Here is a 27753-nt window from a genome sequence, read left to right as displayed (position 1 = left end):
ACACACTCTCTCTTACCCTTGCTGTGGTTTGACACCACTCCTAGAACACTAGGGCAGTCTTCTACCTGCAGGTAAATTCTGACATGTTCTTGTTCTGAATAATGTCTGGGCGTGACCAAAACACGCCATTTTCTTTTGAATGCTACATATGCCCCCTCTTCACACCTCACACCCCTCCCTTCCCCCTGCCTCCGATTGAAAGCTGAGTACTTTTTGTTGACTCCTAGATTGAAAATACATAGTCAAGGAAATCTTTGTCCTGATGCAAAAGGGAAAAGACTTGAAAGGTAGGGTACTACCGGAATTATTGTCTCCCACTTTCTGCCTCAGAGTGAGACAAATAACTATTACTATTAAGCCTTGTTATGTGACCTCTGACAAGACACTTAACTTTTCTGGGCCTAAATTTCCTCATCTGTAAAATGAGGAGGTCAGACAAGATGATACTGATCTTGAAGGTGCCTTTCGGCTCTGAGTTTATGAATCCATAAAAAGTTGGTGGTAGACTAAAAGGTTGTGTGTGTGTGTGTGTGTGTGTGTGTGTGTGTGTGTGATATGTACTTGTGTGTTTGTCTGTGGAGAGATCTGGAGAGTATGTTAAGGGGCACAGACCATCTCTGCCTAATGAGTTATGACAGAGACCTAGAATTTATCTGACTAAAACATTCATACTTCTCTTTTATAGCTCTATAATAACCAGTATCCATACAACTGAACTTTTCTGTATTTTCTCTATCACTCATGCAGCTTCGCCAAGATCAAGGCATAATATCCTTTTCCATCAATTTCATAAATGTAAAAGTCCTTATCAATAATAAGAGAGGACTTACCTGTCACTGTAGGCAGCCGCAGTGGCGGTGGCGGGTTGGGCATACCGGTAGGCAGCATAACCACCCTAAAAAAAACCAACAAGTTTGACTTAAGGAAGGCAAAAAGATCAAAAGCATTATTAGCTGACAGACAATGAAGCAATGCTCGAAGTACTGTTACACAAATACTATCATTCTAACTATGAGGTTAATTTAAACTAAAAAGAGAGAGGTATAAGTAATAATCACACTAGACAGTTAAATAGTTTAGTATCGACCCCATCTGCATGTCATGGTTTAAGCTTTAAATCTATCTAAAGGAATATTCTTTGGATGCAAGTTTTTTTACTGAACTTTCCCTGTACACATTTTGTAAGGACATTAATTACCTTACATGTGAATGCTAATACTGTTTAGTCAACATTTCTCAACATTCAGTGTGGAAAGATTTTTTAAATTAATATTTCCAGCCAGTGATAAGTCATACACCATGACATATCACTATGATTCAGCCAGTGTATTTGTTTTATGCTGAAAACGTGATAAAGTCTTCTAATTTGTAAATAAAATCATTATTGTGAAGGAATGTGAAAATAATTAACATTCACTTGTATGTAACAGTAATTGCAGCTGTTCAATTAAGCAAAGAGGACAAGTGTATGTACGTATTTGAAAGGAATTGTGAGCAGTGATGCATTGATTTATCAAACTGTGAAAACAGCAGACCTTCTTGCTCAATAGACCATGGTGATACATCAACCATTTCCAAATGATCTTAGCACAATTAACAAATGGGACCTAGTCTCCATAGATAACACAAAGACCACTCTGATTCTAATGATAATTCATCATCCCATAATTCTTTGACGTCGTGGGCTATGTATGCCCCAAACCTCACAAATATGACTCTCTGCTGGGACGATATACCTCTAACTACTAGTATCTGATGACCAGCCATTGGCCAGGTCATACACATAGTACTTAGGTCAGAGGAGCTGAGTCAGAGAGCAGTCCAAATTAGCAGGTATTCACTGTGGACTGCTTCTGGCTCTCAAATGCTGTATCAAGTTGGGGATGTGTTGGAGAGGTGAAAGATGGAAGCTGCTCTAAGTAAAACCTGCTGTTTCTTCAGGTTCAACTTGGTTGGGGACCAGATTTTAAACTTAGAGTGTAATGGCAATTGTCATGCATTAAATACCACCCTTACAGTCCCTCAGAGCTGAACCAAGACAATCTGAAATTTCATGAGAAATGGTTTCTTTTTTCAAGCAGTTTTCCCTAACCCCAAGCTATTTGGGTAAATTTATATGTTTGGTATTTTGTTTTTTGTTGTTGTTTTGTCTGCTAATAGATATAGTGACTACTTGGCTCTCTTGAAAGAAGTCCCTTTTCTGGGGCATCTTTAAAATTGTTCCATTAAGTCATTTTGATAGGGGACCACTGGTACTTTGGGACAAACAAAGAAACGTGCATTTTTTAAGAGGAAGTTCGGAGAAAAGTTTCAAGAGACCACTGTGTGACTAAAACAATTTGCCTTCCATTTGCAGATGAGAAACCGGAATAAAATTGTTCCGGTCTGGATCAAATGCCATAAAACCAAAGCACTTCTCATACTGGCAAAAAGTAAAATATTCTGCCAAATGTCACGTTACAGGGTAGGGATACAGAGATTTAGAGTTTTTATGCTGTTTCTCCACGGACCAAGTACACAAGCAAATGTTTTGAAAGTCAGGTTAGGCCAAGAATTGACTAGTAGATTTCTGGGAGGCATTAACAATGAGATATATTTGAGGATGTGAGTTTCTAAAACACATTTTTCTGGTAAAATTTTTCCACCAGTACTTTTATGTCCCAGAAATCGTGATTCACTGAGTATAATAGCTCAGTAAATATTTTTATGGCCCCACATCTCTCCAATAATACTTAGAATCTATGTGTCCCTTCCTTCTAAGCTGGTAGGGATATGAGTCAATAACAGTGACAGAGATGGGAGTGGTAGAAACTAATATCTTGAAAATGTCTGAAAATAGATGTTGGCATGTTCAGACTATACACAACATCTATGCCATTATATTTGTGGTCCTTCTCTCCAATGAATACAACTCTTTGGAAATCTTTAATGGAGTCCTTTATCTAGCCAGGATATGGTCATGCCAAGAGACATTTCTGGCTCTCTATAAGACAGAGCAATGAACTGGATCCTTTGTTTCTTAGAAGTCTGTTAAAAAAATCTCTCACTTATAAGTCAAGGCAACAATTATAAAAGTCCTAAAGAGACAATGGGTCTAAAATAACAGAAGTACATTTTGGCCTTGACCATAAGTCTAGCTGATAACTAAAACATGTAATAAAGGAGGAGAGAGGAGGATTAAGTGACTAAGGAAACTTGATGCCTACATTTTGAGAAATTTTTTCTTTGAATTTTTTTTCCTGTGAAATTCCTATTAAGAGCATGACATATTCGTGCATTAACTCAGTGTACATGTGCACATACTGTAAAATGATCAAAAAATTACAAATTACTTTAATTTGCTTCTCTAACAGGTGACTCTAATCAGTTTTATTGCCTCATATTTTGTAGCTCACTGAGCGTAACTAGAGCTCTTTCAAGGTTCCATAGGATTGTCTAGCAAGGAGAGTTCCTAACTACCCAGTGGCCAGGCTATTTTCATATAGAATTGGTTGCTCAAAATAAATGACATCCTTTGACAATTGAGTGGGTTTTTTTTTTTTTGGCTATTATCACAATACAGGAAAACAACAGAATGCAGAAGGCAGAGTTTAATTTTGCACTGTTGCTTTTAACATTTATTTCTCAGATGCTGTGGAAGAAATATAAAGTTCTATGTAAACATAAATTTAGTTATTCTAAAGTGCTGTAGTATGAAATCCCATATACAAACATCAAAAGTCAAGTTTCTCCATTTCTCACAGGAGTCATTGATAACTATAGTAAGACTACTAGAAGCCCATTGGGAAAGTTAGTTTCATAATACTTTAGTGAAGGATCATCAAACTCAGAAAGAAAGAGTTTCCTGTGGCCACATATTGACTTAGAAAATCACAAGTTCACATTATCTATGCTGTATGGTAGTTTTATATATTCTGTTAAACATTTCCCAATTACATGTTAATCTAGGTCCAGTGGCCCTCAGCCTCTTGTTATATGCAGATACAAATCTGACACCTTTGCTCTGGGGCCTGGGGTAAGTAATAAGAATTATCTGAATTATCTAGGTGAGGCAAAGGAAATATGAATTTGTTCTATAGGTGGCTAACAGGGCCTAAAAACTATAGCATAATTTAGTAGAAGCATTCTGTATTAAAAATTCAGCTGGACTTCATTTGGTACATTAGGGGCCTTAGGGATAATGTGCTCCTTTATATGGCTCAAATTGCTCTAAATCAATTTATATTCTAAATGTACCAGGAAGATCTTTCTATTTAAAAGTACTCCTAAGCAAATCCTTTTATGAAGTGAAATAAAGCTCTGCTAATTTATCTGTTTAATAACGAGGTTTTCACATGCTGGGTTTTCTTATGATGGGTAGGCAGAAGATGGGGGAGGGAAGGAGAAGAAAAGGGTCAGCTGCTGAAATCATATAAGTTGATTTTAGAAATATGACATGCTTCTACATGCCTGGGTCCAAGTTTTAAAAATTAGTATTTTTTTCCAGAACTTTAGAAATTTCCTTTGATGAAAAATGATTTTATTTGTTTTATAATCTTTAACCTGAGATATCATCAGGTTTTAACTGGCAGAGAAAGACTAGTTTGAGTTGTCTTAAAATTCCTACTTTCACTTTCTTTGCTCTCTATTTTCGTTTTCTGGTTTCACTGCAGTTCAAGATGACAGTGGCCAAAAGCTTTGCATCCTCAGGCAGCCACACACTAATAGTTCCACTACCTCATCTCCCTTTATAAGATCAGTAACTTCAATAAAATCCACCAATGCAGGGAATTCCTTCAATATAGTAAAAATGTTGGGAAAATTGGAGCCATGTGTGGGCCCCGGTCAGAATGATGCAGAGATTGCTGGGCTCTACTGCATGAAGAAAACTAAGCTGACATTAAGGGTATGTTTGTGTTGGATTCAGGTAATCCACTCGCTATGGCAAACAGCCAATCAGTACAGGGTAACAAACAATTCTGTTCCCTAAATTGTTGAGCAGCTCCAGTGAAATCACCAAATCAACCCCTGGTTTTAGGACTGGGAAAAATACGGCAAATATGGCTTTAAGCTGGGCATTTCTAGGGAAGAAACAATTGATGTGGCCATTCTGTCTCTTCTGCAGATTTTAATGATCCATCCTTACTGGCGTGTAGAGTACTGATGAGTGAGCTACCACTGTGTTGATCAGTATAATTTGTGAAGTCAGGTGAAGTAACTGCAGTGTCTGGGCTGTGATATGGGTCAGTAGAGATATGGTCTAAGTGTTAGGATGTAAATGTAAATTTTTATATATTCTTTAAGGTTCTAAAATTAATATAAATCAGAACTGGAAAATGTTGTTGCCTAGGTCCTTCCTCCTTTGCCTGTATGGAAAAAAAAAAAGCCCCCGCCCCATAGTTTGCTTGTTAGTAGGATTTCACAGCAAATCCACAGTCAAAGTGATGAGTTTTTCCATCAAGTTGGGACTTCATACCTGCAGTAATTTATTGCCATACACAGGCTCTTGATACACTACTCTATAAGGAAACAGAAATGTAATGTTTTCAATGCAAAAAATGAAATAAATAAAAATGCTTAAGTCAGACGAAATCCCAGAGCAATTCATTTACAAGTTTGCTTCTACTAATATATAGATCAATCTACACAGAGCTATACATACATAGCAGATAGGTGTGATGATAACCAAGCCAAGACATAAAAAGATATTTTTTGATTCTTAGTTGTGATTTTATGTGAATTGGGAATTCATAAGAAGGAAAAGTAATGCAAAACACATACAATGAAATTGCTATATACAGTATGGATATGCTTTAAAAAAAGAGACAATAATTTCATGGCTTCTGATTCCTCAATATATATTTAAACAGGTCATATTAACTACTCATTTGTAAGAGCCATATTTATGTTTTTAGTGGCATATAAGATCCTTTGAGAAGTTTAGATTTTGTGCTAATTACTGTGAATAAAGTAATACAGTTTTGGTGAGGTCCAAATTTGTGCAAATAGTGCCCTGAAGTATTGGCATGTGTTCAGACTCGCACTATACAAAGTTATAATTATGTAAAATATAGTCGTTTTAGCCAAATAGAAATATAAAGTCCAAATCTGAATACTACTACCATTTAAAGGAATTCATTTATTCACACTAATTGGGCCTTCACTATAATAGTACAAGTACAACCATATTTGAATTTATTTTCAATAAATTAACTGATAAAAGACCACCAAAGTTTCATTCATTTGGCTCAATCTGAAAACTAAGAACACAGTGAAATAAAGAGCCTTCCTGCCCTGTTATTTTTAGTTCTTTTTCATAAGGGACATTAAATTATATCCTTTTATAGTAAAGGAGAACACACTTGTAGTAGGTGTTTCATTCATCAACACATCTTTCACACACTGGCTAGCTTCCTTTATGGCTTCTGTGCATAGTGGTACAGAATGGGAGGTGGCAGTGGGGAACCTTTTGGACAGAAAAAAAATATTTAAGGGTAGGTCTGTTTTTCCATGTGACAGGAGAGATTCTATCCCAAATCCTCAAAAGTCTAATATGGATACCCTATAGATACCTGTCTTTAAATATATATATATATATATATACATATATATATATATATATGTTTTTTGTGTTGTGAATTTCTTTCTCAAATTAATTTCATTTAATGGAACAACCCTCTTGTCTATATTGAAGTCAATGAATTGTTGAGCTTTGCATTCAAGAGGTATTGACTGATTCTCTTACATTTTTCTACCTCATCAAAATTAAGGAATCTCCTGTCTTGTTCTACTTGTTAAATGTTTCAAGTACAAATATTGTGCGCCTCCACAAAACACATTTTTTTTGTGTAAGATCCTTGAAGAATTAAGAGCTACATCTTATATGTTTGTGTTTTCCTCCCCAAGCCAGGTGTCTAACACAGTGCTTTGTGCATAATAGGTACTCAGTCAATACATTAAATGTAATAGAATGTAATAGAATTATGCTAAGGTCAAAGGTCAGAGAATTAGAACTTCCACTACTTATTACTTAGCTATACTTGCCTCTTCAGTTTTTCTGTGTCAATTAAGCCCCTGGTACTCCTTCTTGGCTTTCAGATCCATGGATGAAAGGCATTACTTCAATTTTAAAAATAGTAATTAGCACTGTTGTCAACCAAGGTCTTGAGGATTACAGGATGACCTTAAGACATTATCTAGTTCAAACCTCCTTTTTTAACAAATGAGGAAACTAAGGCCCAGATTGGCAAAGTGACTTCCCTAGATAATGTAATTAGTAAGAAGCTGAGTCAGAATTTGAACCAAATATTTTGGCTCCAAATCTAACATTCTTTCCACTATATCACATTAACCTGAAATTCCAAGTGATATTATGAATTTATATAATACTTTCTATTATTAAGCTACTGTATTTTATTTCTATGCTGTGATGACACTGTTCTAGAACCTCATTACAGCAGTATTTGCTATCTAGTGTTATGATTTAGTCCTATCAGTCGTATCCAACCCATTTGGAGTTTTCTGGCAGGAGTGGTTTGCCATTTTCTTTTCCAGCTCATTTTACACATGAAGAAACTGACACAAACAGGGTTTAAGTGACTTGCCCAGGATCATAAAGCTAGTAAATGTCTAAACCCGGATATGAACTCAGCTCTTCCTGACTCTGGGCCCAGGGCTCTCTCCACTGCACCCATGCTGCCCTATACTGTAGCATTTGTTATAACTGAGTCTATGTTGGCTGTGATTTAAGGGAGTTTAATTGCTGAAGAACCAAACAGAAATCTATTATGATGTATAAGGAAGTCCTATAATATGGACTCCTAAGAACACTGCTGACATGAGGCTTCCCTTTGGGCCATCCATAATTTATCAGATCTAGTGATTGGGTTCTTGCTTCAGAAGTCATGCTATTTCATGACACGAGCAACAAAGAAACTCATTTCAAGGTCACAAACCAGTTTCCTTTCTACTCATACCCACTTTATCCATCTGAAGACAAATTTTAATGCCCTCTGCTTTTTCCTACAAACTGAAAAATAGAGTCTCACAAAGGGTGGCACTGTCATAACTGCAGTAAACTGTTGCTATCACATACATCATTGTTTTACCTAATGCTTCTTCTCTCTTCCATTGTCTCTCTCTCTTCCCTTACCTCTCCTTATTCTAGCCGTTGTTTTATTGTTACCCTTAAGAACATAGGAGTTCTACAAGAAGTTTTAGTACAAGTTTACTACAAGAACCTTCTCAACTTCGCTTTATCTCATTTTTTTTAACATTGGGTAAATCTTTTTTTTTTCTCTTTAAAATTCACATATTCCATCCCCCTCCAATCAGATCCAGGCAAATCCCCTAGAATTCTGACTTACTGCTGTAACACCTGACACTTAGTCCTATAGTTTTCCATATGCTGTGTAGCCTTGCCAAATATATGACTATATCCCCCAAAGAGAATTGATTCCTATGCATGTAGCCCTTTTTGCAGATGGACTGATTCTTCTTTCCCCCTTGTCTATAAAGAATCAGTGAATCCAAATGAAAACTGAACAGGGGTTGGGAATAAGGGGAGTAGTTTAAGCAAAACAAATATATTATTTTAGTGTATTTCAACATATCTATCTATGGTAAAAAAAAATTTAACCAACTTAGGATAAAGATTTATACCAATGTATCCTTCCACAAATTATACAAAATACAATTTCTAAATTCCCTAAAAGTGTGATAGCATCAAATGGTATCATCATATCAAAATAGCATCAAAGTGAAACAAAAAACAAAAATAACCTTATAGGGATTTGCCCTTAATGACTGTATAAGCACTCCCTGAGAGCAACCACAAAAGTTGTTCATTCCTGAGCTAGCCAAAAGACTTGGTTTAAGTCACTATGCAGGAAATTTCCTAGGGAAGGAAGCAGTGCTGAGCGAATAAAGTGCTGGTCTTAGAAGTCAGGAGTTTGGATTCAAATTCTACCTACAACACTTATTAAATAACTGTGTTAACTATGGGCAAGTCACTTTTCTGAGTCTCCTCATCTGTAAAACAGGAACAATAATATTTGTGGTGTCTGTCTCATAAAGTTGTGAGATTCAAACAATGAATGTAAAGTGTTTTGCAAATCTTAAAGCACTATATGAATGTCAATTATTATAATGGGAAATATCTAAAAACCAGAATAAAAAGTTGAGCTAACAAATGTAACTCTTACATATTGCTCATCAGAATGTCTCAAAACCTTGAATAAGGTGATAATAATGAAAACCTTGTCTCAATCCTAAGAGCACAGAATCTTAAGAGTTGGAAGGTACTTGAGAGGCCGATCTTTCAGTCAGTGCAAGTAGAACTTCTACAATGTCAAAACTTGTCAAGTGAAAGTTCACTATTTCAGAGGCAGTTTTTTCTATTATTGCATAGTTTTAATTCATAGAATCATAAGATTTAGGAAGGAACCTTAATGATCATCCATTGCATATCATGGGCCCTCACTTTACAGATGAGGAAACTGAGGCCCATGAGGTTCTGTGATAACAAGTACTACGATCTTTCTTATACTGACTTAAAATCTGACTCTGTAACCTCCACATTTTTAGCCTCCTTTTGTCCTTTGCAGTCAAACCGAATGAGTCTATTGCCTCCACATAACAGCCCTTCAAATATTTGGAGACAGTTAGCATGTTTTCTCTGAACTCTTTTCTCCAAATAAAGAAGAAACACTGTTAGATAAAAATGTAGGAAACAACAAAAAAGACAATGAGAACCTACCAATGGTAGGTGATCTTAATCTGTCTTTTTGGCTTTTATTGTAACAAATTAATCCATAAATATATGTCACAATTACCATTATTATTTAGCCCTTAGGTGGAAGTGGCAAGTTGGAGGCATGGATAGAGAACAGGGAAAAACAAAGAAAAAAAGGATAAGAAGAAGGAAAAGGGAATTAATGGGGCGAGGACAGGAAGAAGGGAAAGATATATGAGGAAGGACATAGGAGGGTGCCACAATTTCCTCAGTGGCCATTCAGTGGCATCCGTGCTATAAACTTGATGGCCTTAGTCCACTAGAACATTGAAAAAAAAAACTTTTTTACTAAAAAAAAAATTATTAAGTGACTTAGCAGCTTCCCTCAAAGATATTATACCATTGTTTTGAGGGGAAAGTTGCAGGAAACAAGAAGGCTTATCTAAAAGAAAAGTTACATGCAGTTTGATGTTTTTCTTGATATTCCTATGCTTAAAAATTTGACCTAGTCTCCAAATGGCATGCTTCTGTCATGGTAATATGACAGTTATGGGCTTGGCCTATGCAATTCTCTTTTTCTCAGCTCAGGGTGGTTAGAATCAAAATGAATTTTGGAATTCGGCATTCCCATGGGAAGAATGAAATGTTTAGAGAAAATTGTTCTAATATAAATGCATCAGGCCTTTCATTCATAAATAGATCCTTTGTCTTTACCTGGTGCTGGTGCTATTGCTTCTTTTTTTTGGCAAATGCCTTTTGTCAGTCTCTCAGTTCTTTGATTTCATTTTCCTTTGTTCTTTTGTTGATATAATTCTCTCTGTACTCTCCCCTCCCTAACACTTCAGCTAACTAGTGTTTCTAGCTATTTTTTTTCCTCCCTTAAAGAGTTTATAGTTTTTGACTCTTTTTAATGGGACTATTTCCCTTTCGGAATCCTTTTTTTTTTTCTTCAAAAAGCTTCAGTTCACACCATTGTAAATGGTTATTAAGTGGGCTTTAGTTGTTCAGTGATCAGCCAAGAGCTCATCCATCCAAGTTGGTGCTCAGCAGGAACATAATGAATTCTGAACCATCTGTTGACTCACTCTAGGTTAATTTCTATACACCTAGACCTCAGTAAGTCTCTGATAGACAATACAGGTAGCAAGAACAATGTAACAAAGATGAGAAAGGAAACACGTTTTTGTGCAAGAGGAGGAAAAGGAAGAAGAGGGCTCTGGGATTTTAGTAGATAGTCACCAAAGAGTTTGGGTATATCTTCCCCACCCATGCCTCAGGAGAAAACATACACAGATATTACTAAACCTAACACTAAGATTCATTTTTTCATTGTTAAAAACTGGTTCTTTAGTGCAAATAGCATTTCTTTAGTTAAAATAGGTTCATTTTTTCTGGAACATTTTGTCTAGCATCACAAATTACTTTCTGATCCAGTGTGTCAATGGCAAGGGGGTCTTTTTTCTTTAATATAACTGATCTAAATCTAGGGTTTATGGATATATTGGCCAGGTGGAGGGGGGAAATCTGTGAACTTAGAGGGGAATCCTCATTATATGCATCTTTATTGCATATAATTGGTTTCATTTTATGCATTTAGTGTTTTATTTTTATACATTTAAAAATATTACTCTCTTAGAATAATTCTTCTTAAGAAGTCCATAGGCTTCACCAATCTGTCAAATGGGTCCATTATATTAAAAAATTTAAGACCTTCTAATTTAGATAAAATAGTAACAAACATGTTTAAGTCTTCATTAATGCAGAGAAGACTTCAGATTCTCTCCCAGTCCAATTTCTCTTCCACAACGTAGATAAAAGACTCTAGTGTTGAAAAGGATTCCCATTGAATTTTTTTCCAAATCATCAAGAAAGCTCTCCCTGCCCCCTAAAAGGGGAACAGGATGAATCTAGATAGCAATCAATATACATATTTTCAGAACATATACTAAGTAATTTTTACAAGGTTTTATCTTAGAAAAATAATTTTCCATGTTGTTTCTTTTCACAAAAATATGAATATCCCACTTTGAAGGAACACTGAAGAAAATTCTAGGGGACCAGGGGCTTATTAAGAGGTCACTGCTGTTCTTCCTTTTAGGAAGGCTAGCAGACTAGGCTCCATCAGACTAGGATCTCACATCTAAATTTTAATTGTAACCAGTTATTTACAACAAGCAGTAAATTACTTTTAAGGAAAGTGAGTTTCTATGTTTAATAAAAATGGAATTTTCCTTTAAAATTCTAGGGTTAGAAAATGTTAAAGCTGGAATGAATGTTAGAGGTCATCTCGCCACCCAGTAAGAGGTTGCAACCCACGGTTTAAGAAGCACTGAAGGGGTCACCAGTGGAAAAAGTTTAAGAAGCCCTGAACGCAACCCTCTTTTTATTCCATTGAAGATGATGAGGCCCAGGTAAGTGCAATGACTTGCCCAAGTCACAGATATACTGAATAAATGCAGTTAAAATACTGTTATGGCCTGGGGTTTGGTGAACAAAATGTTATGTTGGGTTGTCAACTATTTTTATAATTGAAAAATTATATGACTATGCATGCCACCTTACAAGGAAGAAACATATAGATCAATGGAGGTGGAATAATTTCATTTTCTAAATGAATTTCTGAAAAAAATTATAACCTTTTTAGTTTGCCAGTGATTAAGTAAGAAATATAGTGTTCTTACTTTCTTCCATCAAAATACTCTTTCTCAGAAATGTATATCTCGTTTAATATCACAAAATATGAAATATTTTAGAGGTGCTTTCTTGGGTGACTGAAAATACAAATGGGTAATTCTTTAAAATGCCACCTAATGAATTTTAAATATTTGTAACATTTTGCTTTCATCAGTATTTTGGGGAAAAGATTTATTCTATAATAATTAAGGTGATGAAATCTCTCTGCATCAATAAAAAGAGGTTTAATTATGATCTTATCTATTTTAAGCCTCATAGCCAGGTATAAAAAAAGTATGCAGAAAGGTTTAAATAAAACTCTAGAATCAGATATTGTTTTTATTTGGGGGTAAGGGAGTGGTGGAGCGATTAGGGAATAGAGATTGAGGTTTAAGATTTGAAATATATTTTATGATAAGAATTTAACATGATTCCCTGTTATATGATAATTGTTGCTACAAAAAAAGTAATTTAATGTGTATTCTAACAGCGGAAACAGAGCCATGAAAATATCTTTTAACTCTGCACATGAGTAACCAAAATCACATGTGTGGTCCTGGATATTACAGTAAGAGTTTAAGGAGCCATACTAAACAACTTTGGAGAGCACGTTGTGATGGCTTGAGGGAGGAGGAGACGCTAATTCCATCAAAGACAAATGGTTTCTTAAGTCTGGATTCATTCTGGATGTGATGGAAGAGTTCACTCATCTGTAGTACTCAATGATAGCTAGAATGAGCTTTTTCAACCTAAGAGATCTCTCCATTCTTTGACAAGCCAGGAAAAGGAAATAGAGGGAAAAAAAAAAACCCCAAACAAACAACCATCAAAAAAAAACCAAACCAAAACCCCAGAGTAAAGCTACATAGCAAACTTGTAAAAAGAATGACTCCGGGAATGTACAGGGACAGCGTGCACATTAATGAATACTTACATAAATGTCTGCACCATAAAATCCATCCTGGTAAACAACACTGCAGGGATGCACACACAAAGAAAAACATCCATATTAGTGCATTTCCACATGCAAACACACCAACCCCTGCACTGGTGAGGTTATTCTTGCCACAAGAATGAAAAGGTATAGAGGGGACAATGTTCACATTGCTTAAGGAGGCTGGGCAGAATATCAATAGCTCTAGCTGGGAAAAATGAAATTTGCATTTGTTTTAGCCAAGAAGCAGGGAATGGTGGTGTAGTGGATATCAAATTGCTGAGTTTGTAAGTACGGAAATGTAGAAATGCATCAATTCTAAATTTAGAAACTGTTGAGTTTTAACAAAGGAAGCCTAGACAAATACTGCTTTTGAAAGCTAGTTTTTGCATTTAGTGAAGACTTAAATTTTCTACTTAATATATGAAATGTTAGCAAATAAGTACCTTGAAACTGTGGCTTATTTGGTTATGTGTATGTAATGGAACACAGATGAATGATTTTGATTTTAAAATGCAGAATTATTTTTAAAAATATGAAACTAAAGTAGACCCAAGATTTCCTTTTAGCCTCTAGATATCATATGCATTTTTTGGCTTTATATATACATATCATTCATCCTAAATTGTACAATGTAAATTTAGAATGCAGTCTTTCAGATCTCTAAATCTCTGTATGAATGATGCAAGAAAAATCACCTGCACAGTCTTAGAATTACTCCTAAGTATTACAGAACAAACCCAGTCCTTTAATTAATTTCCACAAAACTACCTCTACAGAATCACAATCTCTACTCTAGAGAAAACCTGACAAAGTGTTTTCAGATATTCTTTGTCTAGCTCAGGCTAGGGACCCCCAGTACATGCTGTTCTAATCTAAAGCATCTCAATACCTCGGGACCAAATGGCATTTTACAAGTTAGGGAACCTATTGGATTCACTTTTTCTGTGACTTTTCCAAACAATTCCTGTTGCTGCAAGGGTATGGATATGTTAAACCTGCTTTAATAGCAGACAGAATTTAAATAGAAAATCAGTCCTTGATCACTAAAGGACCTTTCTGGATTTCGGCATCAGAGCTTGTTTTACCCCCAAACCAGTACTTTGTTAGAGAGAAATGATTTTATAAAACACATGAATGCCTCTGCATATGATTTGGTCTAGAACTTTAAAATATGTGTCCAAAGGAGGCTTTTCAAAGCTGACAGACTAAGTCTGATACACTGTTGTCTTCAATAATGTAGAAAGGATTATCAGTGCTTACTTAGGAGGTGGCCAGGCATGGCTTTCTGCTGTTTTTGTTTTTATTTTCTAAGAATAATTTAGGATCCTACATGAAAAGCTGCTTAAACTCCTAAGCCAACATACTGAAATAGAAAATGTTGTGATCCACTGTCTGGATTTTCTTTAAGCAATTCAAATGGGCATAACTTTTGTCTTTCACAAAACAGTATATTCTAAGGAGTCTCAAAATGGACGTGATGCAACAGGACAAACCACATAGAGGTGTTTGGAACTCAGACCTATAGTCAGGTGTACTGACTAGAGCACCCCCAAAACATTTCTGTTCTATCTTGTCTTATTCTGCTTCCTGTTTGGGAACATTTGGGGATGCCGTGGGGGCTCAGGTTGAGGAAGAAGATAGAGAAAAATATTATGAAAATACTTTATTCTTGATAATTGTAATTGATAATAGTCATAGGTTTGATAAGCATTGCATTGGGAGGTTATGTTAAATTACTTCGTAATCAGCTCTAAGAATGTACTCCATGTTCCAGCCAAGCTAGTCTACATGCTGTTCTTTGAATTCGGCATTCTTTCTCCTGCCTCCATATCTGTGCACAGATTTTTCCCTATGCTTGGAATTTTTTCCCACTTAATCTCCCTGTTTTAGAATCCCTACCATCACAGCTTAGCTCAAGAATCATATCCTAAGGGAAGCCTTTCTTAATTCCCCTGGTTGCTAGTATTTTGTCAGCCTCAAAAAGTCTCTTGTATTTATTTCTTTGTTTAAATATTGTATTTCCTCAGTAGAATACAAGTTCCTTGAGGTAAATTATGTTTTTGTTTTTAATGTCTTTGAATCTCTAGCACTTTGTATACATATCTAATTGGGTTGAATGGATTGTATATAAAGTCATTATGAATAAGAAAACACCCAAAGTATTCTTAGCAGAATCACTACATAACTTTTCCAGATAGATCTCTGATATGAGTGATAAGGTAGAACGTGAAATAAGACTAGGAACAAATCTTAAGACCTAGCTGTAATCTCAGTTATACCACATGGTAGCCAGATTGCTAACTTACTAAAATAAGACTGTAAGTTAGATTAGGTTATCTACAAACACCCTTCCAACTCTTGATTTTATTAAATGAGATATGGTTATGCAAGTGCTTTGAAAATTATTTTTAAAAAGATCAAAACATAACCCTTAAAAGTAAAGAATTACATGTTTATTTTTATTCAAAGAAGAAACACTATTCAGATGTTAATAGGTACTTTCCCATTCATTCTTTAAGCAGTATTACCAAGATTGGAGTCTTTAATATGTATCTGAATGGTTTATAAGATTTTCTTTCCCCCTTCCAAGTTCACACCTTTTAAACTTCACATGAATACAAGCATCTATCTAACACACTGAAATCTTGCCACTTCTTCATTTTCTACTCTTTTTATAGAACCATAGAATTACAGAGCTGTATGAGTAAAATGGTTCCTTCAAGGTCAAATAGCTGGTCTTGAACCCAGATTTCCTGACTCACAGAGTCAATATTCTTTTCAGTAGATTATCATGTTGGTCATGCCATAAAGTTAACTTAAACTGGGGACTGTTTCCATTTCTTTTAACTCATGTTCTGTATTTTTAAGAAGAAAAGGTAAAGATGTGATTTTTAAGCTAAAAGGCCTGCTGTTAGTGAAAGAGAATGGGGTTTGGTGGTGGGGATGGTGGCTTTTTTTAAAGCCTTACTTACATTCTTATCTGTCTACACTGATCGATATTATGAGACAACTGCTCAACTTTCTACTTTACTTTGTCCATTTAAATATGGCCTCATCTGTACCCAGATAAGATCTCAGTTACATTTGTTTTGTACTTTAGTTTTTTTCAAGCTGCCTTTATAATTAATTTTATTTGAGTTGTCTAATAACTTTATGAAGCTGCTAGGACAGGTATTATCTACAATTGATTGATAAGGAAATTAAGGGGATCAAAAAAATTAGGTGACTTGGATAAATACATATAGTTAATTAGGGGAAGAGCTAAGCTGAAAAACCAAGTGTCTGTCTAGACTGATACTCTTCCTGTTAGTCAAAGCATAATATGTTTTGACCCCTTTTGTGTATTAATAGATTAGAATTCCAATAATTACTCTTAAACTGAACCTCAAACTTGGTTTGATCAGGAATGCCCAACTCAAATTTGGAAGATGACAATGTAGAAGAAAAATAATGCTGATTCACAGAAAACAAATCTCAATCCATGCATTAATCAGCCTTTGTTTGTTACAATTATCAGCTAAAGAAAGTTAGGCCTATATGTCTCATTTAATCTTTGAATCTCCCTTAGTGCTTATGAACACTCTGCTTTAAGGAGGGATTTAATAAACATTTGTTGTATTGAACTCAATGAAATAACCTCATCTGCTGTTAGTTTCTTTACTTCTTTTGGTTTTCATGTGGTGTTATTTTAGCTATATTATTTATTTAATATTATTAGATATTAATTACTTAGGATCTTAATTCAAAAAGTAAAACTTATTTTTAGTAATATTTATATTTCACATTGCATAGCACACAATCAATTTGTCCAAGAGCTTGGACAAATTACATTAAAATCCAGTGTCTCTCTCTTTTTTTAATGCTATAGGAATCCCACTTCCTGGTAGCTGAAATTGATTAATAGTAAAAGAGGATCAATGAAATGGGAAAAATATGCAGGAACTGATAAATCAAGTCCAGAATAAACAACAAAAGAAAGGAGTTCCCATTATACTTTGTACAAGTGTGGCACTGTTAGGCAAGGCTTATTGGCTGAGACAGGCCAAGCTGATTCTAATCCTTGGCAATTCTGCCAAGATGGACTATGCTTTTGCAAAAGCATAATAAGCAAAGGCACAACTCAATTTCTTTTAGGAAAGTAATAACATAGTCAAACATTTAGGGAAAAAAAGAAAGCCTGGAGTTATTGCACTGGAGCAAAATCATTTTGCTTAAATAATATTTAAAATAATTCATAGGGCTCTATCAAAACAACATACTGTGAACTAAGTACATGACTTTTAAGATGCATAGAAGCAAAAATGCTTTTTAAGAATCACTGTTCAAAAGTTCTCTGGCCTTGCTCTGTTTCCACCAGGAAGAGGAATTAAAATATAATTATGATGTTAAGTTCTAGTCCTCTTAGATTTAGATGCTTCTTTCAACATTTAGAGACTGTCTATCCATTGTGGAATTGTGCTATTATTAAAATTTGGGGAAAATGAATTATTATTTGGGAGAACATACTGAAAACAGGGGAAGATTGTATTATTCTATGCCTAGTACTTACGCTAAATGAACAATGCAAACTGAAGATTAGAAGTCAACATGAAAAAAGGGAAGGATGAAAGTCTAGTTTGATTGGATGGAACACCTCAAAGGATTCCATTCTAGCATTTGGGCTATACTTTAAGAGGATTGTAAAGGTATTCCTGGTGGAATCCCATTGTTTCATTCTTCAAATGCCAAGCAATGAATGACTTCAAATTGGTTTTTGTGATTCTAAATATCATGAAGTCCACTGAGCATCCCTTCTAATTATCCTTAAGGTATTAATATGCCTTCATTACAGAAGAGGAAAGTGAGGCACATAGGGGCAAAGTTCATTACCAAAAGTTATGCAGTGAGGTAAGGAGAAAATCAAGTCCAGAATCCAACATCTCCTGTTACCCTGTCATCATTGCCTATTAAAAACATCAACTGACCTAAATTATTTAAGCCCTCAGGGCACACACATCAATAGATTTACTAAAGTATGGAAGAAACACTCCCTAGAAGCTTCTGCTTATACATGTGAAAGTAGGATGTATAAATTTCCTTCGACTCAGGCTTTGTCATCAGAAGATATGAAGGTAAAGTTATGTGGATGTCAATGATCTTGCTTTCTCCACGAATAGATACTTCTGGAGTGCACATGCCAAGAGAGTGGCATCCACTAGAGGGAAGATCTCTGGCAAAAGGAAATTAAGGAAACCTTGAAGATGGAATGTCTGATTGGTTCAAGAGGCTTTAGAACAATAACCAGAAGAGATCCTGTAATGAAGAGAGATTTGCCACAGTCTCAGGTTCTGGAGAGAATCTAGCAAAGGAAACATCTCACCTACAAAATCATGATCACCTGGGCCCCTGTTCATGCTCCTTTGTTCTGAGTACAAGTTAGATGCCCTTCCCTACCTTTTCCTATATGAGTAAAGTAGATGAGAACATGGATCCCTTTTTCAGTATATCAACTCAGCTTCTACTTTGAAATAAACCTGTTTCTCCAGGACAAAATGATTTCCTGAGCCTTCCTAACAATTCTATCGTTATGTAAACAAGTCCTATCTCCAGAATACCAGACACACAGATGGAAAGGGGAAAATTCACGTAAGATGTTTGTTCTACATGACATGCAACATTCCAGCAGTTACAAATATCCAGATATCTGGTATCATGAAAAACAAAACCCAATTTTTTTTAACTTTTCATCCAGTTTCTTAGTTATAAAGATACAAGCCACAGAGCCTCAGCTTCCGAGTTTCTTTGAAAGCACATACCTTTATTTTTGAGTTTCATTTGTATCTCTTGAGAACTTTTCCTAGTTCTTCACTATTAAATTGGAATTACAAAAGACTAGCTCATCAGCAAAAGGGTTATGTGTACTCCTATTACAAAAATGATTAGGAATGACACTAGGACACTAAATCCAAATAATTTCCTGGGTATTCACAAACACATTATTTTTGCAAGTTGAATATGGCTGCACAGCTCCCTTGTGAAAAAACCATTAATTAGTTATGCATGACTATCTCCAACAAAGACTACTTTTCTTATAAGTTAGCAAATTTTTATTTTATAGCAGGTGTGTTATTTTGAGATTTTATAAACTACTCATGCGAGAATAAGCCATATAATTTTACTTTTATGTTTTTTCTGTTCAATATAGTAGTGCAATACTATGGGTACATACCAAAAAGATGCAATTACCCTCCACTGAGATAAGATAGTTTTAAGCCAAACTAATGTGGTGTAAATGTGCAATTTTGCATTTATAGTCATAGGACTTTGTTTTAGTTGTTTCATAAACTTAGGAAGCAATTTTTGGTTTTCACAACCCAGTTACTGTGGAAATATACATGGAAAAAGACATGTACATGTACATGTAAAAAAACATCTCTCTAGAACTCAGTTTCCTGATCCATAAAATGGACTTGCTATAGTCCTGATGTGATCAGGGCTCATTATTATGATTACAGCACCACAGCCCATTAAATAAATAAAAAGATCAGATGCATTATTTATATCTAATGAAAGCCCACTTTATTGAAAGGGGGGATTACAGAATGTTATTTTTGTCTAAGCTGGTTTGGGCAGTTCATCATCTGATTAAAATCTCCTGCATCTCAAGCAATTGGACATCTATCATGGATAAAATGTACCATGTTAGGGAGATCTTGATGTCTAATGACTAATGTCTGAAAATTCAAATCTGCAACGCTTGAAAAGCCTCTTGACTTTTCCAACAGCTTTCTGAATGCAATCTAGAACATCAAGAGAGTCAGACCTCAGAAATCTGTTTCCTGGTCTAATTAGATTTCTCTTCACTGAATTACACGTATCTTCCCTTGATTAAAGTCAAGTATTTTTATAATTCTTCATAGAACTTAATGGCACAGGTGAGCAATGTCTCATGATAACCATCAGATCACACAATTCCACTTGATCCTAGAGGTAATTAAGTAGAATTTCACCACCATTCCCTTAGGGTTTGGCAACAGCTGAGTCATGAATTGCAGCCAACTATGGGAAAGAAAGAGGTGTCCTTTTTTGGTCCCTTCCCTTATACCCCCCTGAAAAAGGAGGAAATAAAGACAAATGTTATATTGGGAAAAAAATAATAAAATTTTTTATTTAATCCAGTTTTCACAAGTCTGTATTTGAATTGGTGCTCAATTTATTCCTTCTCTCTTTTTTTGGCAAACACTTCATAAAATGAAGTCTTGACTTCAGTACAGTGTCATTAGGGAGGGGCAAAAAAACACCACCATGAGTTTTGTGTATAAAAATAGTCTGGGGCCCAATTTCAAGGGTTAAGCATGATCCAACCTCCTTAATAACCAGATGTTTGCAATCATAAAAAATACATCTTTAGCTGTAACCATTTCTCTGTTCTACAGCATTCAGTCTCAAAGAGAATTTACATAACAACATGTGACATATAAAATGCTTAAAGCCACCAACCATGACAGGACAAATTACACTCATTTTTCAATACTTGGTGCAAGGTGCTCCACTTCAGGCACTCGGGTGGTTGCATGCTGGGTTGGTTCCAGTGGGGAGACAAGACCAGCATGCACTGCACTCACAAACAGCTCAGTGCCTCAGGGGTGAGGACGAAGGGAGACCACCACACTTACCCTCCGTAGGCTGGGATTGGGGGAGGAGGAGCCGCTGCCCGAAAGGTGTTGTAGACTGTACGGCCACGGCCTCTGAGGTGGGCCCCTCTGTAAGCGGCAGCTGCAGTCGCGGCTGGATAAGGGAAGCCGGGCACTATGGGAGACAGAAGAGAAAGGAGAAGGAGGAGGAGATGGATGGATTAGGCACAGGAGGCAAAGCCCAAATCACTCCTTATGTACATGTGGGCACACAGAGGGAGGATGGAGGAAACCGACCATCATCCTAGGGTCTGTGGACTCTGTTACCTCATCTGTAAGGGGCTTAAACTAGATAATGTATAAAGTCCTTTCTAGCCATCATGCTCTAGATGTAACAACAATTATTATTATTATAGCTAATGTTTACATAGCATCTGCTGTATGCCAGGTGCTGCACTGAGCGCTTTATAGTGATTTCATTTGATCTTCACGATGACCCTGCAAGACAGGTGCTATTATTACCCCCATTTTACAGATGAGGAAGCTGAGGCAAACCAAGGATAAGCGACTTGCCCAAGGTCACACAGCTAGCAAGTATGTGAGGGTGGATTTGTCCTCTGGTTTTCCTGACCCGCCTGGCACTCTACACTATGCCACCTAAATAGAGGGAGTATATGAGGAAAAAAAATAAGGTTTGATTGAAGAGAAAGGCCCTCACATACATGTCTTGTAAGGCCAGAGAATGGGACATGGGAATTGTTCTGTGCTCAAAACAGTGAGTCAGTTGGTATGATTGGGTTCAAAAGGAAGCAATGGGTAATACCTTACTATTAGAATTGAATTATGGCCTAAGCATAGTGGGGGCTGGTGTGGTATGCTGTTTAATATTTAATATTTATGAGAAAGATTCTCTTCATCCCTGTCCCCTTCTCCATTTCCCATTCAATAGAGCTGCTGAGAATTTCAGGACAGTAAGGCAAGAGGAATGAACCAAACCAGGCTGATTTAAGCTTTCTACTTTAGTCTGAAAACTTTAAAAGGTAAGAAGAGAGAACCTTCCGGCTTTATTTCTCTCTCAGGTTTCCTATACCATATGCTGTCTGTAGCACCTGGATTTCCTGGCTGGTGTTTCAACAGATATGCTTTAAATAGCAGAGAGGTGTGAATCTTAATGTAGAAAGTGAGTAGATCCTACTATCATAAATGAGAAGAGGTGATGAGATTAGAAGCCTGCTTCTACATTTGGGGGTGGGGATGGGAGTGGGGGGAATGATGGAGAGCAGATCTGATTCTAGATGTCTTTCCATAGTTTAAATATTAAGTTTTTATAGAAACACACCGAATTTTGAAATAAAGAAAATGAAAAATTCACAATCTGCTGAAGCAGCTGGCTGCCTGGGTGAGGGAATACTTTAATTATGCTGACCCATCCATTATCACCTGGCTACAGTACCTTCCAAGCTTTACAAGATCCCTCTCAGCGACAAGCAGGTTTTACAGTAATTCTGTTAGGATTTAGATGTTGAGATACAACATGAAACAGAACCACAACAATACAGCAAGAGGAGAACATTCTGTTAAAAGTGCAAAGCCAGTATTCAATTTTATACCTCTTTGTTATAAGAAAGAAAATACCTTTTAGATACCGTATAAGGTATTTACAGGTCTTAATACATGGCTTCTGGGTTTCCAGAAGACTGCATTAGAGGAATTCCTCTTTTATTAAAGGAATGCAAACTTGTCTATGAATCAATTTTAGGATTTAAATTTCGTATTCTTGAGGAGTCCAGGTCTGATGCATAGCCAAAACAGAGGACTTAAGAGCATAGACCATCCATATGAAGGATCTGAACTTCAAAGTGGATTCTTCACTCACATATCCATTTCAGTTTAAATACCTTAAGTATGGAGCTGGGTGGCAAAGTGGATAGTGTAGGGCCTGGAATCAGAAAGATCTGAGTTCAAATCAGACACTTATGAGTTAGGTGACCTTGAGCAAGTCACTTAACCCTGTTAGCCTCAGTTTTCTCAACTGTAAAATTAGGTGGAAAGGGAAATGGCAAACCACTCTTGTAACTTTTCCAAGAGTCAGACATGACTGAAACAACTAAACAACACCACCTTGAGTAGATAGAAATATCCTTTGAAATTAATTTATTGTGCAAATGTATATCATGCTCATGAAGACTATCTTATCGATTTGTAGAATTTGTATCAACTTGTTATCTCTGGCAGGGACAGAGTGCATTAATAGAAAACCGACTCTGGTATATCCCATTTAGCATGCACAATAAACAGATTTCAAAGAATATTTCTGCCTGTTCAATGTAAGCAAAGTGAAATGGATACGTGAGTGAAGAATCCACTTTGAGTTCATTCACTGAGGGTAGAGGCCACTCTTCACACCCTATGAACTTTCTAAGATCTAAGTAGAGTTTCAGGTTCAAGGTGACTATTCAAGAAATATCTGTTGATGAACAACAGACAAATGACTTAACTGTATTACAGCCAGAGTTCCCAGGGTAATGATTTTCATTATTATGTTACAGCCATCATTCCCAGGGTGATCATTTCCATTTTTATATATACTGCCTTTGCCCAGAAACCACAAATATATTTTCTCTATGAAAAAACAGCATGGACCAAAGGATAACAATTTTGGAATTCTTACAGCTTTTAATTTTGTTAAATACTATTATAATTGAATGGTGTTGGTGTTTGAGTGTCTATTTTGGTCACACTAGAGAGCAGTGCACAAACTTGATAGAAAATGCACATGGAGAGGCATTCATGTCTTTTTCTGTCAGCATAAAAAAAAGATAGCTCTTTCTTGAAAACACAGGACAGTACACCAGAACATGATAAACGATTAAATGTATGGGGGGGGGGGAATGACCAGAGAATACTTCAACTGAACAAGTATTTACAAAAAACACCTGCTAAATGCAAGATGGTATGTTGGGCATTATTAGGAGAAGGAGGGGATGCAGAAATGGAATAAGTAATCATCCTTCTGATGTACATATGTTTAATGTTTTGCCATGTTCACCCAGGCTGGCCAGTGTCTTTCTTCCCTTCATTTTTATAAAGGCGGGAGATTCAGGTGAAAATATGTCAACATGGTTATTGGCTATTGTTCAGAGCAACCACTGTGCGGGACCATTCCTTTTTCTACCGGTATGATTTTATAGACAAAAGTGCCGCATAAGATTGCATATTTGAAACAATTTATCCAGATAATTTGTACAATGCAGGACAAGATAGAAGTAGCTTTCTTTGAACTATGCAGATCCATGTCTCAATTCTGTTTGATTTCGTGAACAAAGAAAAGTAATACATTTCCTTCAAGCACAGGTTAAGGTGCTAATTCCTACCTGGGAACTTTACTAATTCCTGCAGTGGCTGCTCTCATCCCCCCTACTTTATATATATTGCATTTACTTATATGCGCATGTGTTTTTTGCTGTAAACAGAATGTATGCTCCTGAAGCACAAGGACTATTTTGTTTTTGGCTTTGGGTTTATGGAGCGCAACACTCAACAAAAAGCAGATTCTTAGTAAATGTTTAGTGAATGAATGAATGGCAGATCATTAAAGAAAACTTTTCATCTAATTTAGAAGGAAAAACAGCCACACTGTATTGCAGTTCCCAAAATCTGGCCTACTGGAATAAAAAAGACACAGAGATGAGATAAAAGTCATAATTGTTCAACATTGGCTCTCTCATCAGCTTACTGATTTCTAAGTAAAGGGAAAGATATTTCTGAGCCTGCCTATTTCAATTTGATGTTGACTGTTTTAACTTTAGGTAAGAAACACTGAAACAAATCATTAATAAGGAACAATGGAGTGTGTTCAGGTTGGGTTGCCAACACTAAAAAATCATTCAGTGTCTGACTAGGAGAAGGAAAAAAAAAACAACTCAGGTTCATTATGCTGGAAAGGTTCCCATTTAAACCTTATCTGGCATGAATCAAAGTGAAAAATTTGGTATCACTGCAATGAAAATTGGATTTAGTCCATAAGCTAAAAATGGGTTTCTGGAGAAGATCACAACATAAGTATCTTTGGAATACATACTGACTGCACATCTTGTTGACAGATAAATATCCCTACCTGAGTCTTCCCTGTCCATTGAGCTGCAGTCTCACAAAGTAAATATTTCTATATATTAATAAACTGAAATTCTCTTTTAAAAAAAAGGCCACTATATCATAAAATCTAACAGAGAAATGTTATGATGCAACCAGGTATGTGAATGATGTCAGGGCAAAACAATGTGTGTATATTAGATGGAAGTTAATCAATATAATCACCTTAGGTTCTCATGTCATACCTTATTTCTTCCACCCTTCAATGCTTGCTTCCTCCCTGCCAACTATAAGATGTACTGCTACTTGTCTCAAATCGCCCCTAGATTTTATTTATTTATACAACTGGCTACTGTGATTCCTGGATTTTAAAACACAGTGGTTACCTTCAAACACAAAAGGAAATGATATATTCCCACAAACCTAGTAATCCCAAGAGAAGAAACACAAAACCAGTAGAAATACTTGAGGGTTATAAACTGCATATTAAAGTTTTAGAGCTTTGGGATAGATGGAAGTGTAGCAGATGCAAAAACCAACAGGGGGGAAGATTCTGCATCAAAGCTATAAAAATATACAACCGCTTTAATGGGCAATTATTCTTTTGCATTTGTGCTCTGGTTTGAATTTGCATGAGCCTGCCATATGCCCGGAGAAAGGTGTGCCATCAAAATGGATGAATGAATCTATCTTCTTCCCACTCTTCATCTCCCTTTACTCCATAATGCCACCTCTCCAAACCATGTGCATGTTTTAAGATGGAGAGATTTTAATGCTAATTCGGGTTTGAATTAGTCTGTGGATAATTTATTATAGGGAATTTTCATTTGCAAAATTCTAGGAAGCTAAAGCTATATCAACATTACAACCATAGTTCAGCAGGATTCCCCTTGGGGGAACTCCCATCACAAGTGCTGGCCAATAAATTAGGAAGTGGCATCAGAGGTAGCATGCTGAGGTGAGATAAATAGAATCCTATATTTCAATGAGTGAGCAATTTCAGAAGCAGAACATTGTGTGACACAATAAAATGACAATTTCAAATAATCTGCTTTCTCCTCATTTTAAAACTATGATTCAAATAAATATTAACCATGTACAGACATATAGGTATGTGTGCATATATGGATATATACATACACACATATTTCTCTGAATCATATGATAATATGCATTAATCTCATCAACACTAGAATATGAAGTTAATATGCTTAAATAATAGCTACTTGAGCAATCTGTTGAGGCAGAATATTTTTATCCTCTTAGTAATGTCAACCTAAAAATATCAAGGTTTTCAAACTATGTTTTTGGATCATTATAGTATTTTCATTTGTAAATTATCAGAAAATTCAGTGGTAACTGTAAATACCTACAAAATGGCCCTCTTCGTTTACAAAACTGTTTTCATACTGTTAGGAAGCTGCTGTTAGTTCTTACATTTATAGTGTATTTTTCCATGAAGCACATATTTGGGCTACACTATCTTCACCACAATAAAAATATGTGTAGATATTAAATTCTGTTGTTTAGAAATGAATAAATCTACATTTTGGACAAACACTTTCATATAGAATGTTCTCATTTGAAATGCATTGAAAAGGAAAAAAAATTTCTAATTAATGTACAAGTCTAATCACCATTCTCCACATGGAAGAGTAATTTTTCACTGTTCATTTGCTCAGTTTAATCTCAAAACTGACATAACAGAAATGCAATGGCCTATAAATCTGCTCTCATTTGTTTCTTTAATATTCATATTCCATTGAACTACAGCTGCTTGTTGCTACAGTCTATTACAACATGCAAAAGTGTCGATAAAAATATTATGAAAGGCAAGATGTGTTTCTTCATGACTGCGTGTGTCATTTATTTGCAGAAAGACAATAAATGGCTCGTGGATTTTCCCTCAGCCTGCTGCTTGGTGGGCGATTAGTGATTAATTACCTTGCAGCAAATTGACATGGCACGAGGAAATTGACACAACCCTGATTAATTAACTTTTTATGGGAGATAGTTACTTACAAAACATTGCGCACCATAATTGAATCCTTTTACATAACGTCATGGTACAAAAGTTTTAGTCAAATCCAAATTAGCCAGAAGTTTCTATGTTGTTATATATTTAGGAAAACAATGTTGGCGAGGAAGAGGACATGCAGGCATGCATTTGTGCTGAACTGCATATTTTTTGCATTGCTAGATCTCTGAGGACTCCTCCTTAAAAGAAATAAAGTTTTTTATCTAGAAGTTAAATACTCAGACATTCGCTTATAAGAGGGCTCTATGTCCTTCTTAAAAGAAATAAAGGTCCTTATCTAGAGGCTGAATACTCAGACACACCTGATTATGGCTGCTCATCTCTGACCCTAACATCTACCTCAGAGCAAAGGCAGAGCCACTTGTCCTTCATCTCAAAAGATAACATAGTGACCGAGTGACAGATTTGTTGGTGGCTAGTATCCATAGACACGGTATATGTAATAACATATTGACTAGTTAGGATGCTATGTATGAAGGATAATATTTTGTTAGTTAAGTAAGATAGATTTTCCTCAGAACTTACCTTAAAACATTGAGGGAGCATGTGACACACCTATTTATGCAATTCAAGCAGCCTTTACAGAAGTGTTCAAGGCAGTCCTCAGTTTAAAACAAATGAAGACACATGCAGATTTAACTAGGACCCAAATTTATTTCCTGTTTATTCAAATTAATAGCCTTGGCTT

At 35.8% G+C, this 27753-nt stretch overlaps 1 protein-coding gene across 48 annotated transcripts in view; it reads right to left on the bottom strand.

The window, feature by feature from the left end:
- RBFOX1 (RNA binding fox-1 homolog 1) overlaps positions 1-27753 on the bottom strand; it is a 1748893-nt gene that overhangs the window by 35738 nt on the left and 1685402 nt on the right. For 27 of the 48 annotated variants that reach the window (XM_069085342.1, XM_069085412.1, XM_069085413.1 and 24 more), the window contains 3 exons: positions 20978-21110; positions 13320-13359; positions 831-895 (listed from right to left, as the gene is read on the bottom strand). In XM_069085342.1, coding sequence (XP_068941443.1) covers positions 831-895; positions 13320-13359; positions 20978-21110 — 238 coding nt within the window. Of the gene's footprint in view, positions 1-830; positions 896-5455; positions 5499-13319; positions 13360-20977; positions 21111-27753 lie in introns of all 48 variants that reach the window. The other 21 variants (XM_069085369.1, XM_069085337.1, XM_069085410.1 and 18 more) reach the window with 1 other exon arrangement.

Source organism: Petaurus breviceps, unplaced genomic scaffold (genome assembly GCF_028583685.1).
Source record: "Petaurus breviceps papuanus isolate PSGF00001 unplaced genomic scaffold, PetGlider_PUasm1.0 118, whole genome shotgun sequence".
NCBI classification, from domain to species: domain Eukaryota; kingdom Metazoa; phylum Chordata; class Mammalia; order Diprotodontia; family Petauridae; genus Petaurus; species Petaurus breviceps.
Note: the sequence above shows the minus strand (reverse complement) of the source record. Positions and strands in the feature narration are given on the sequence as shown.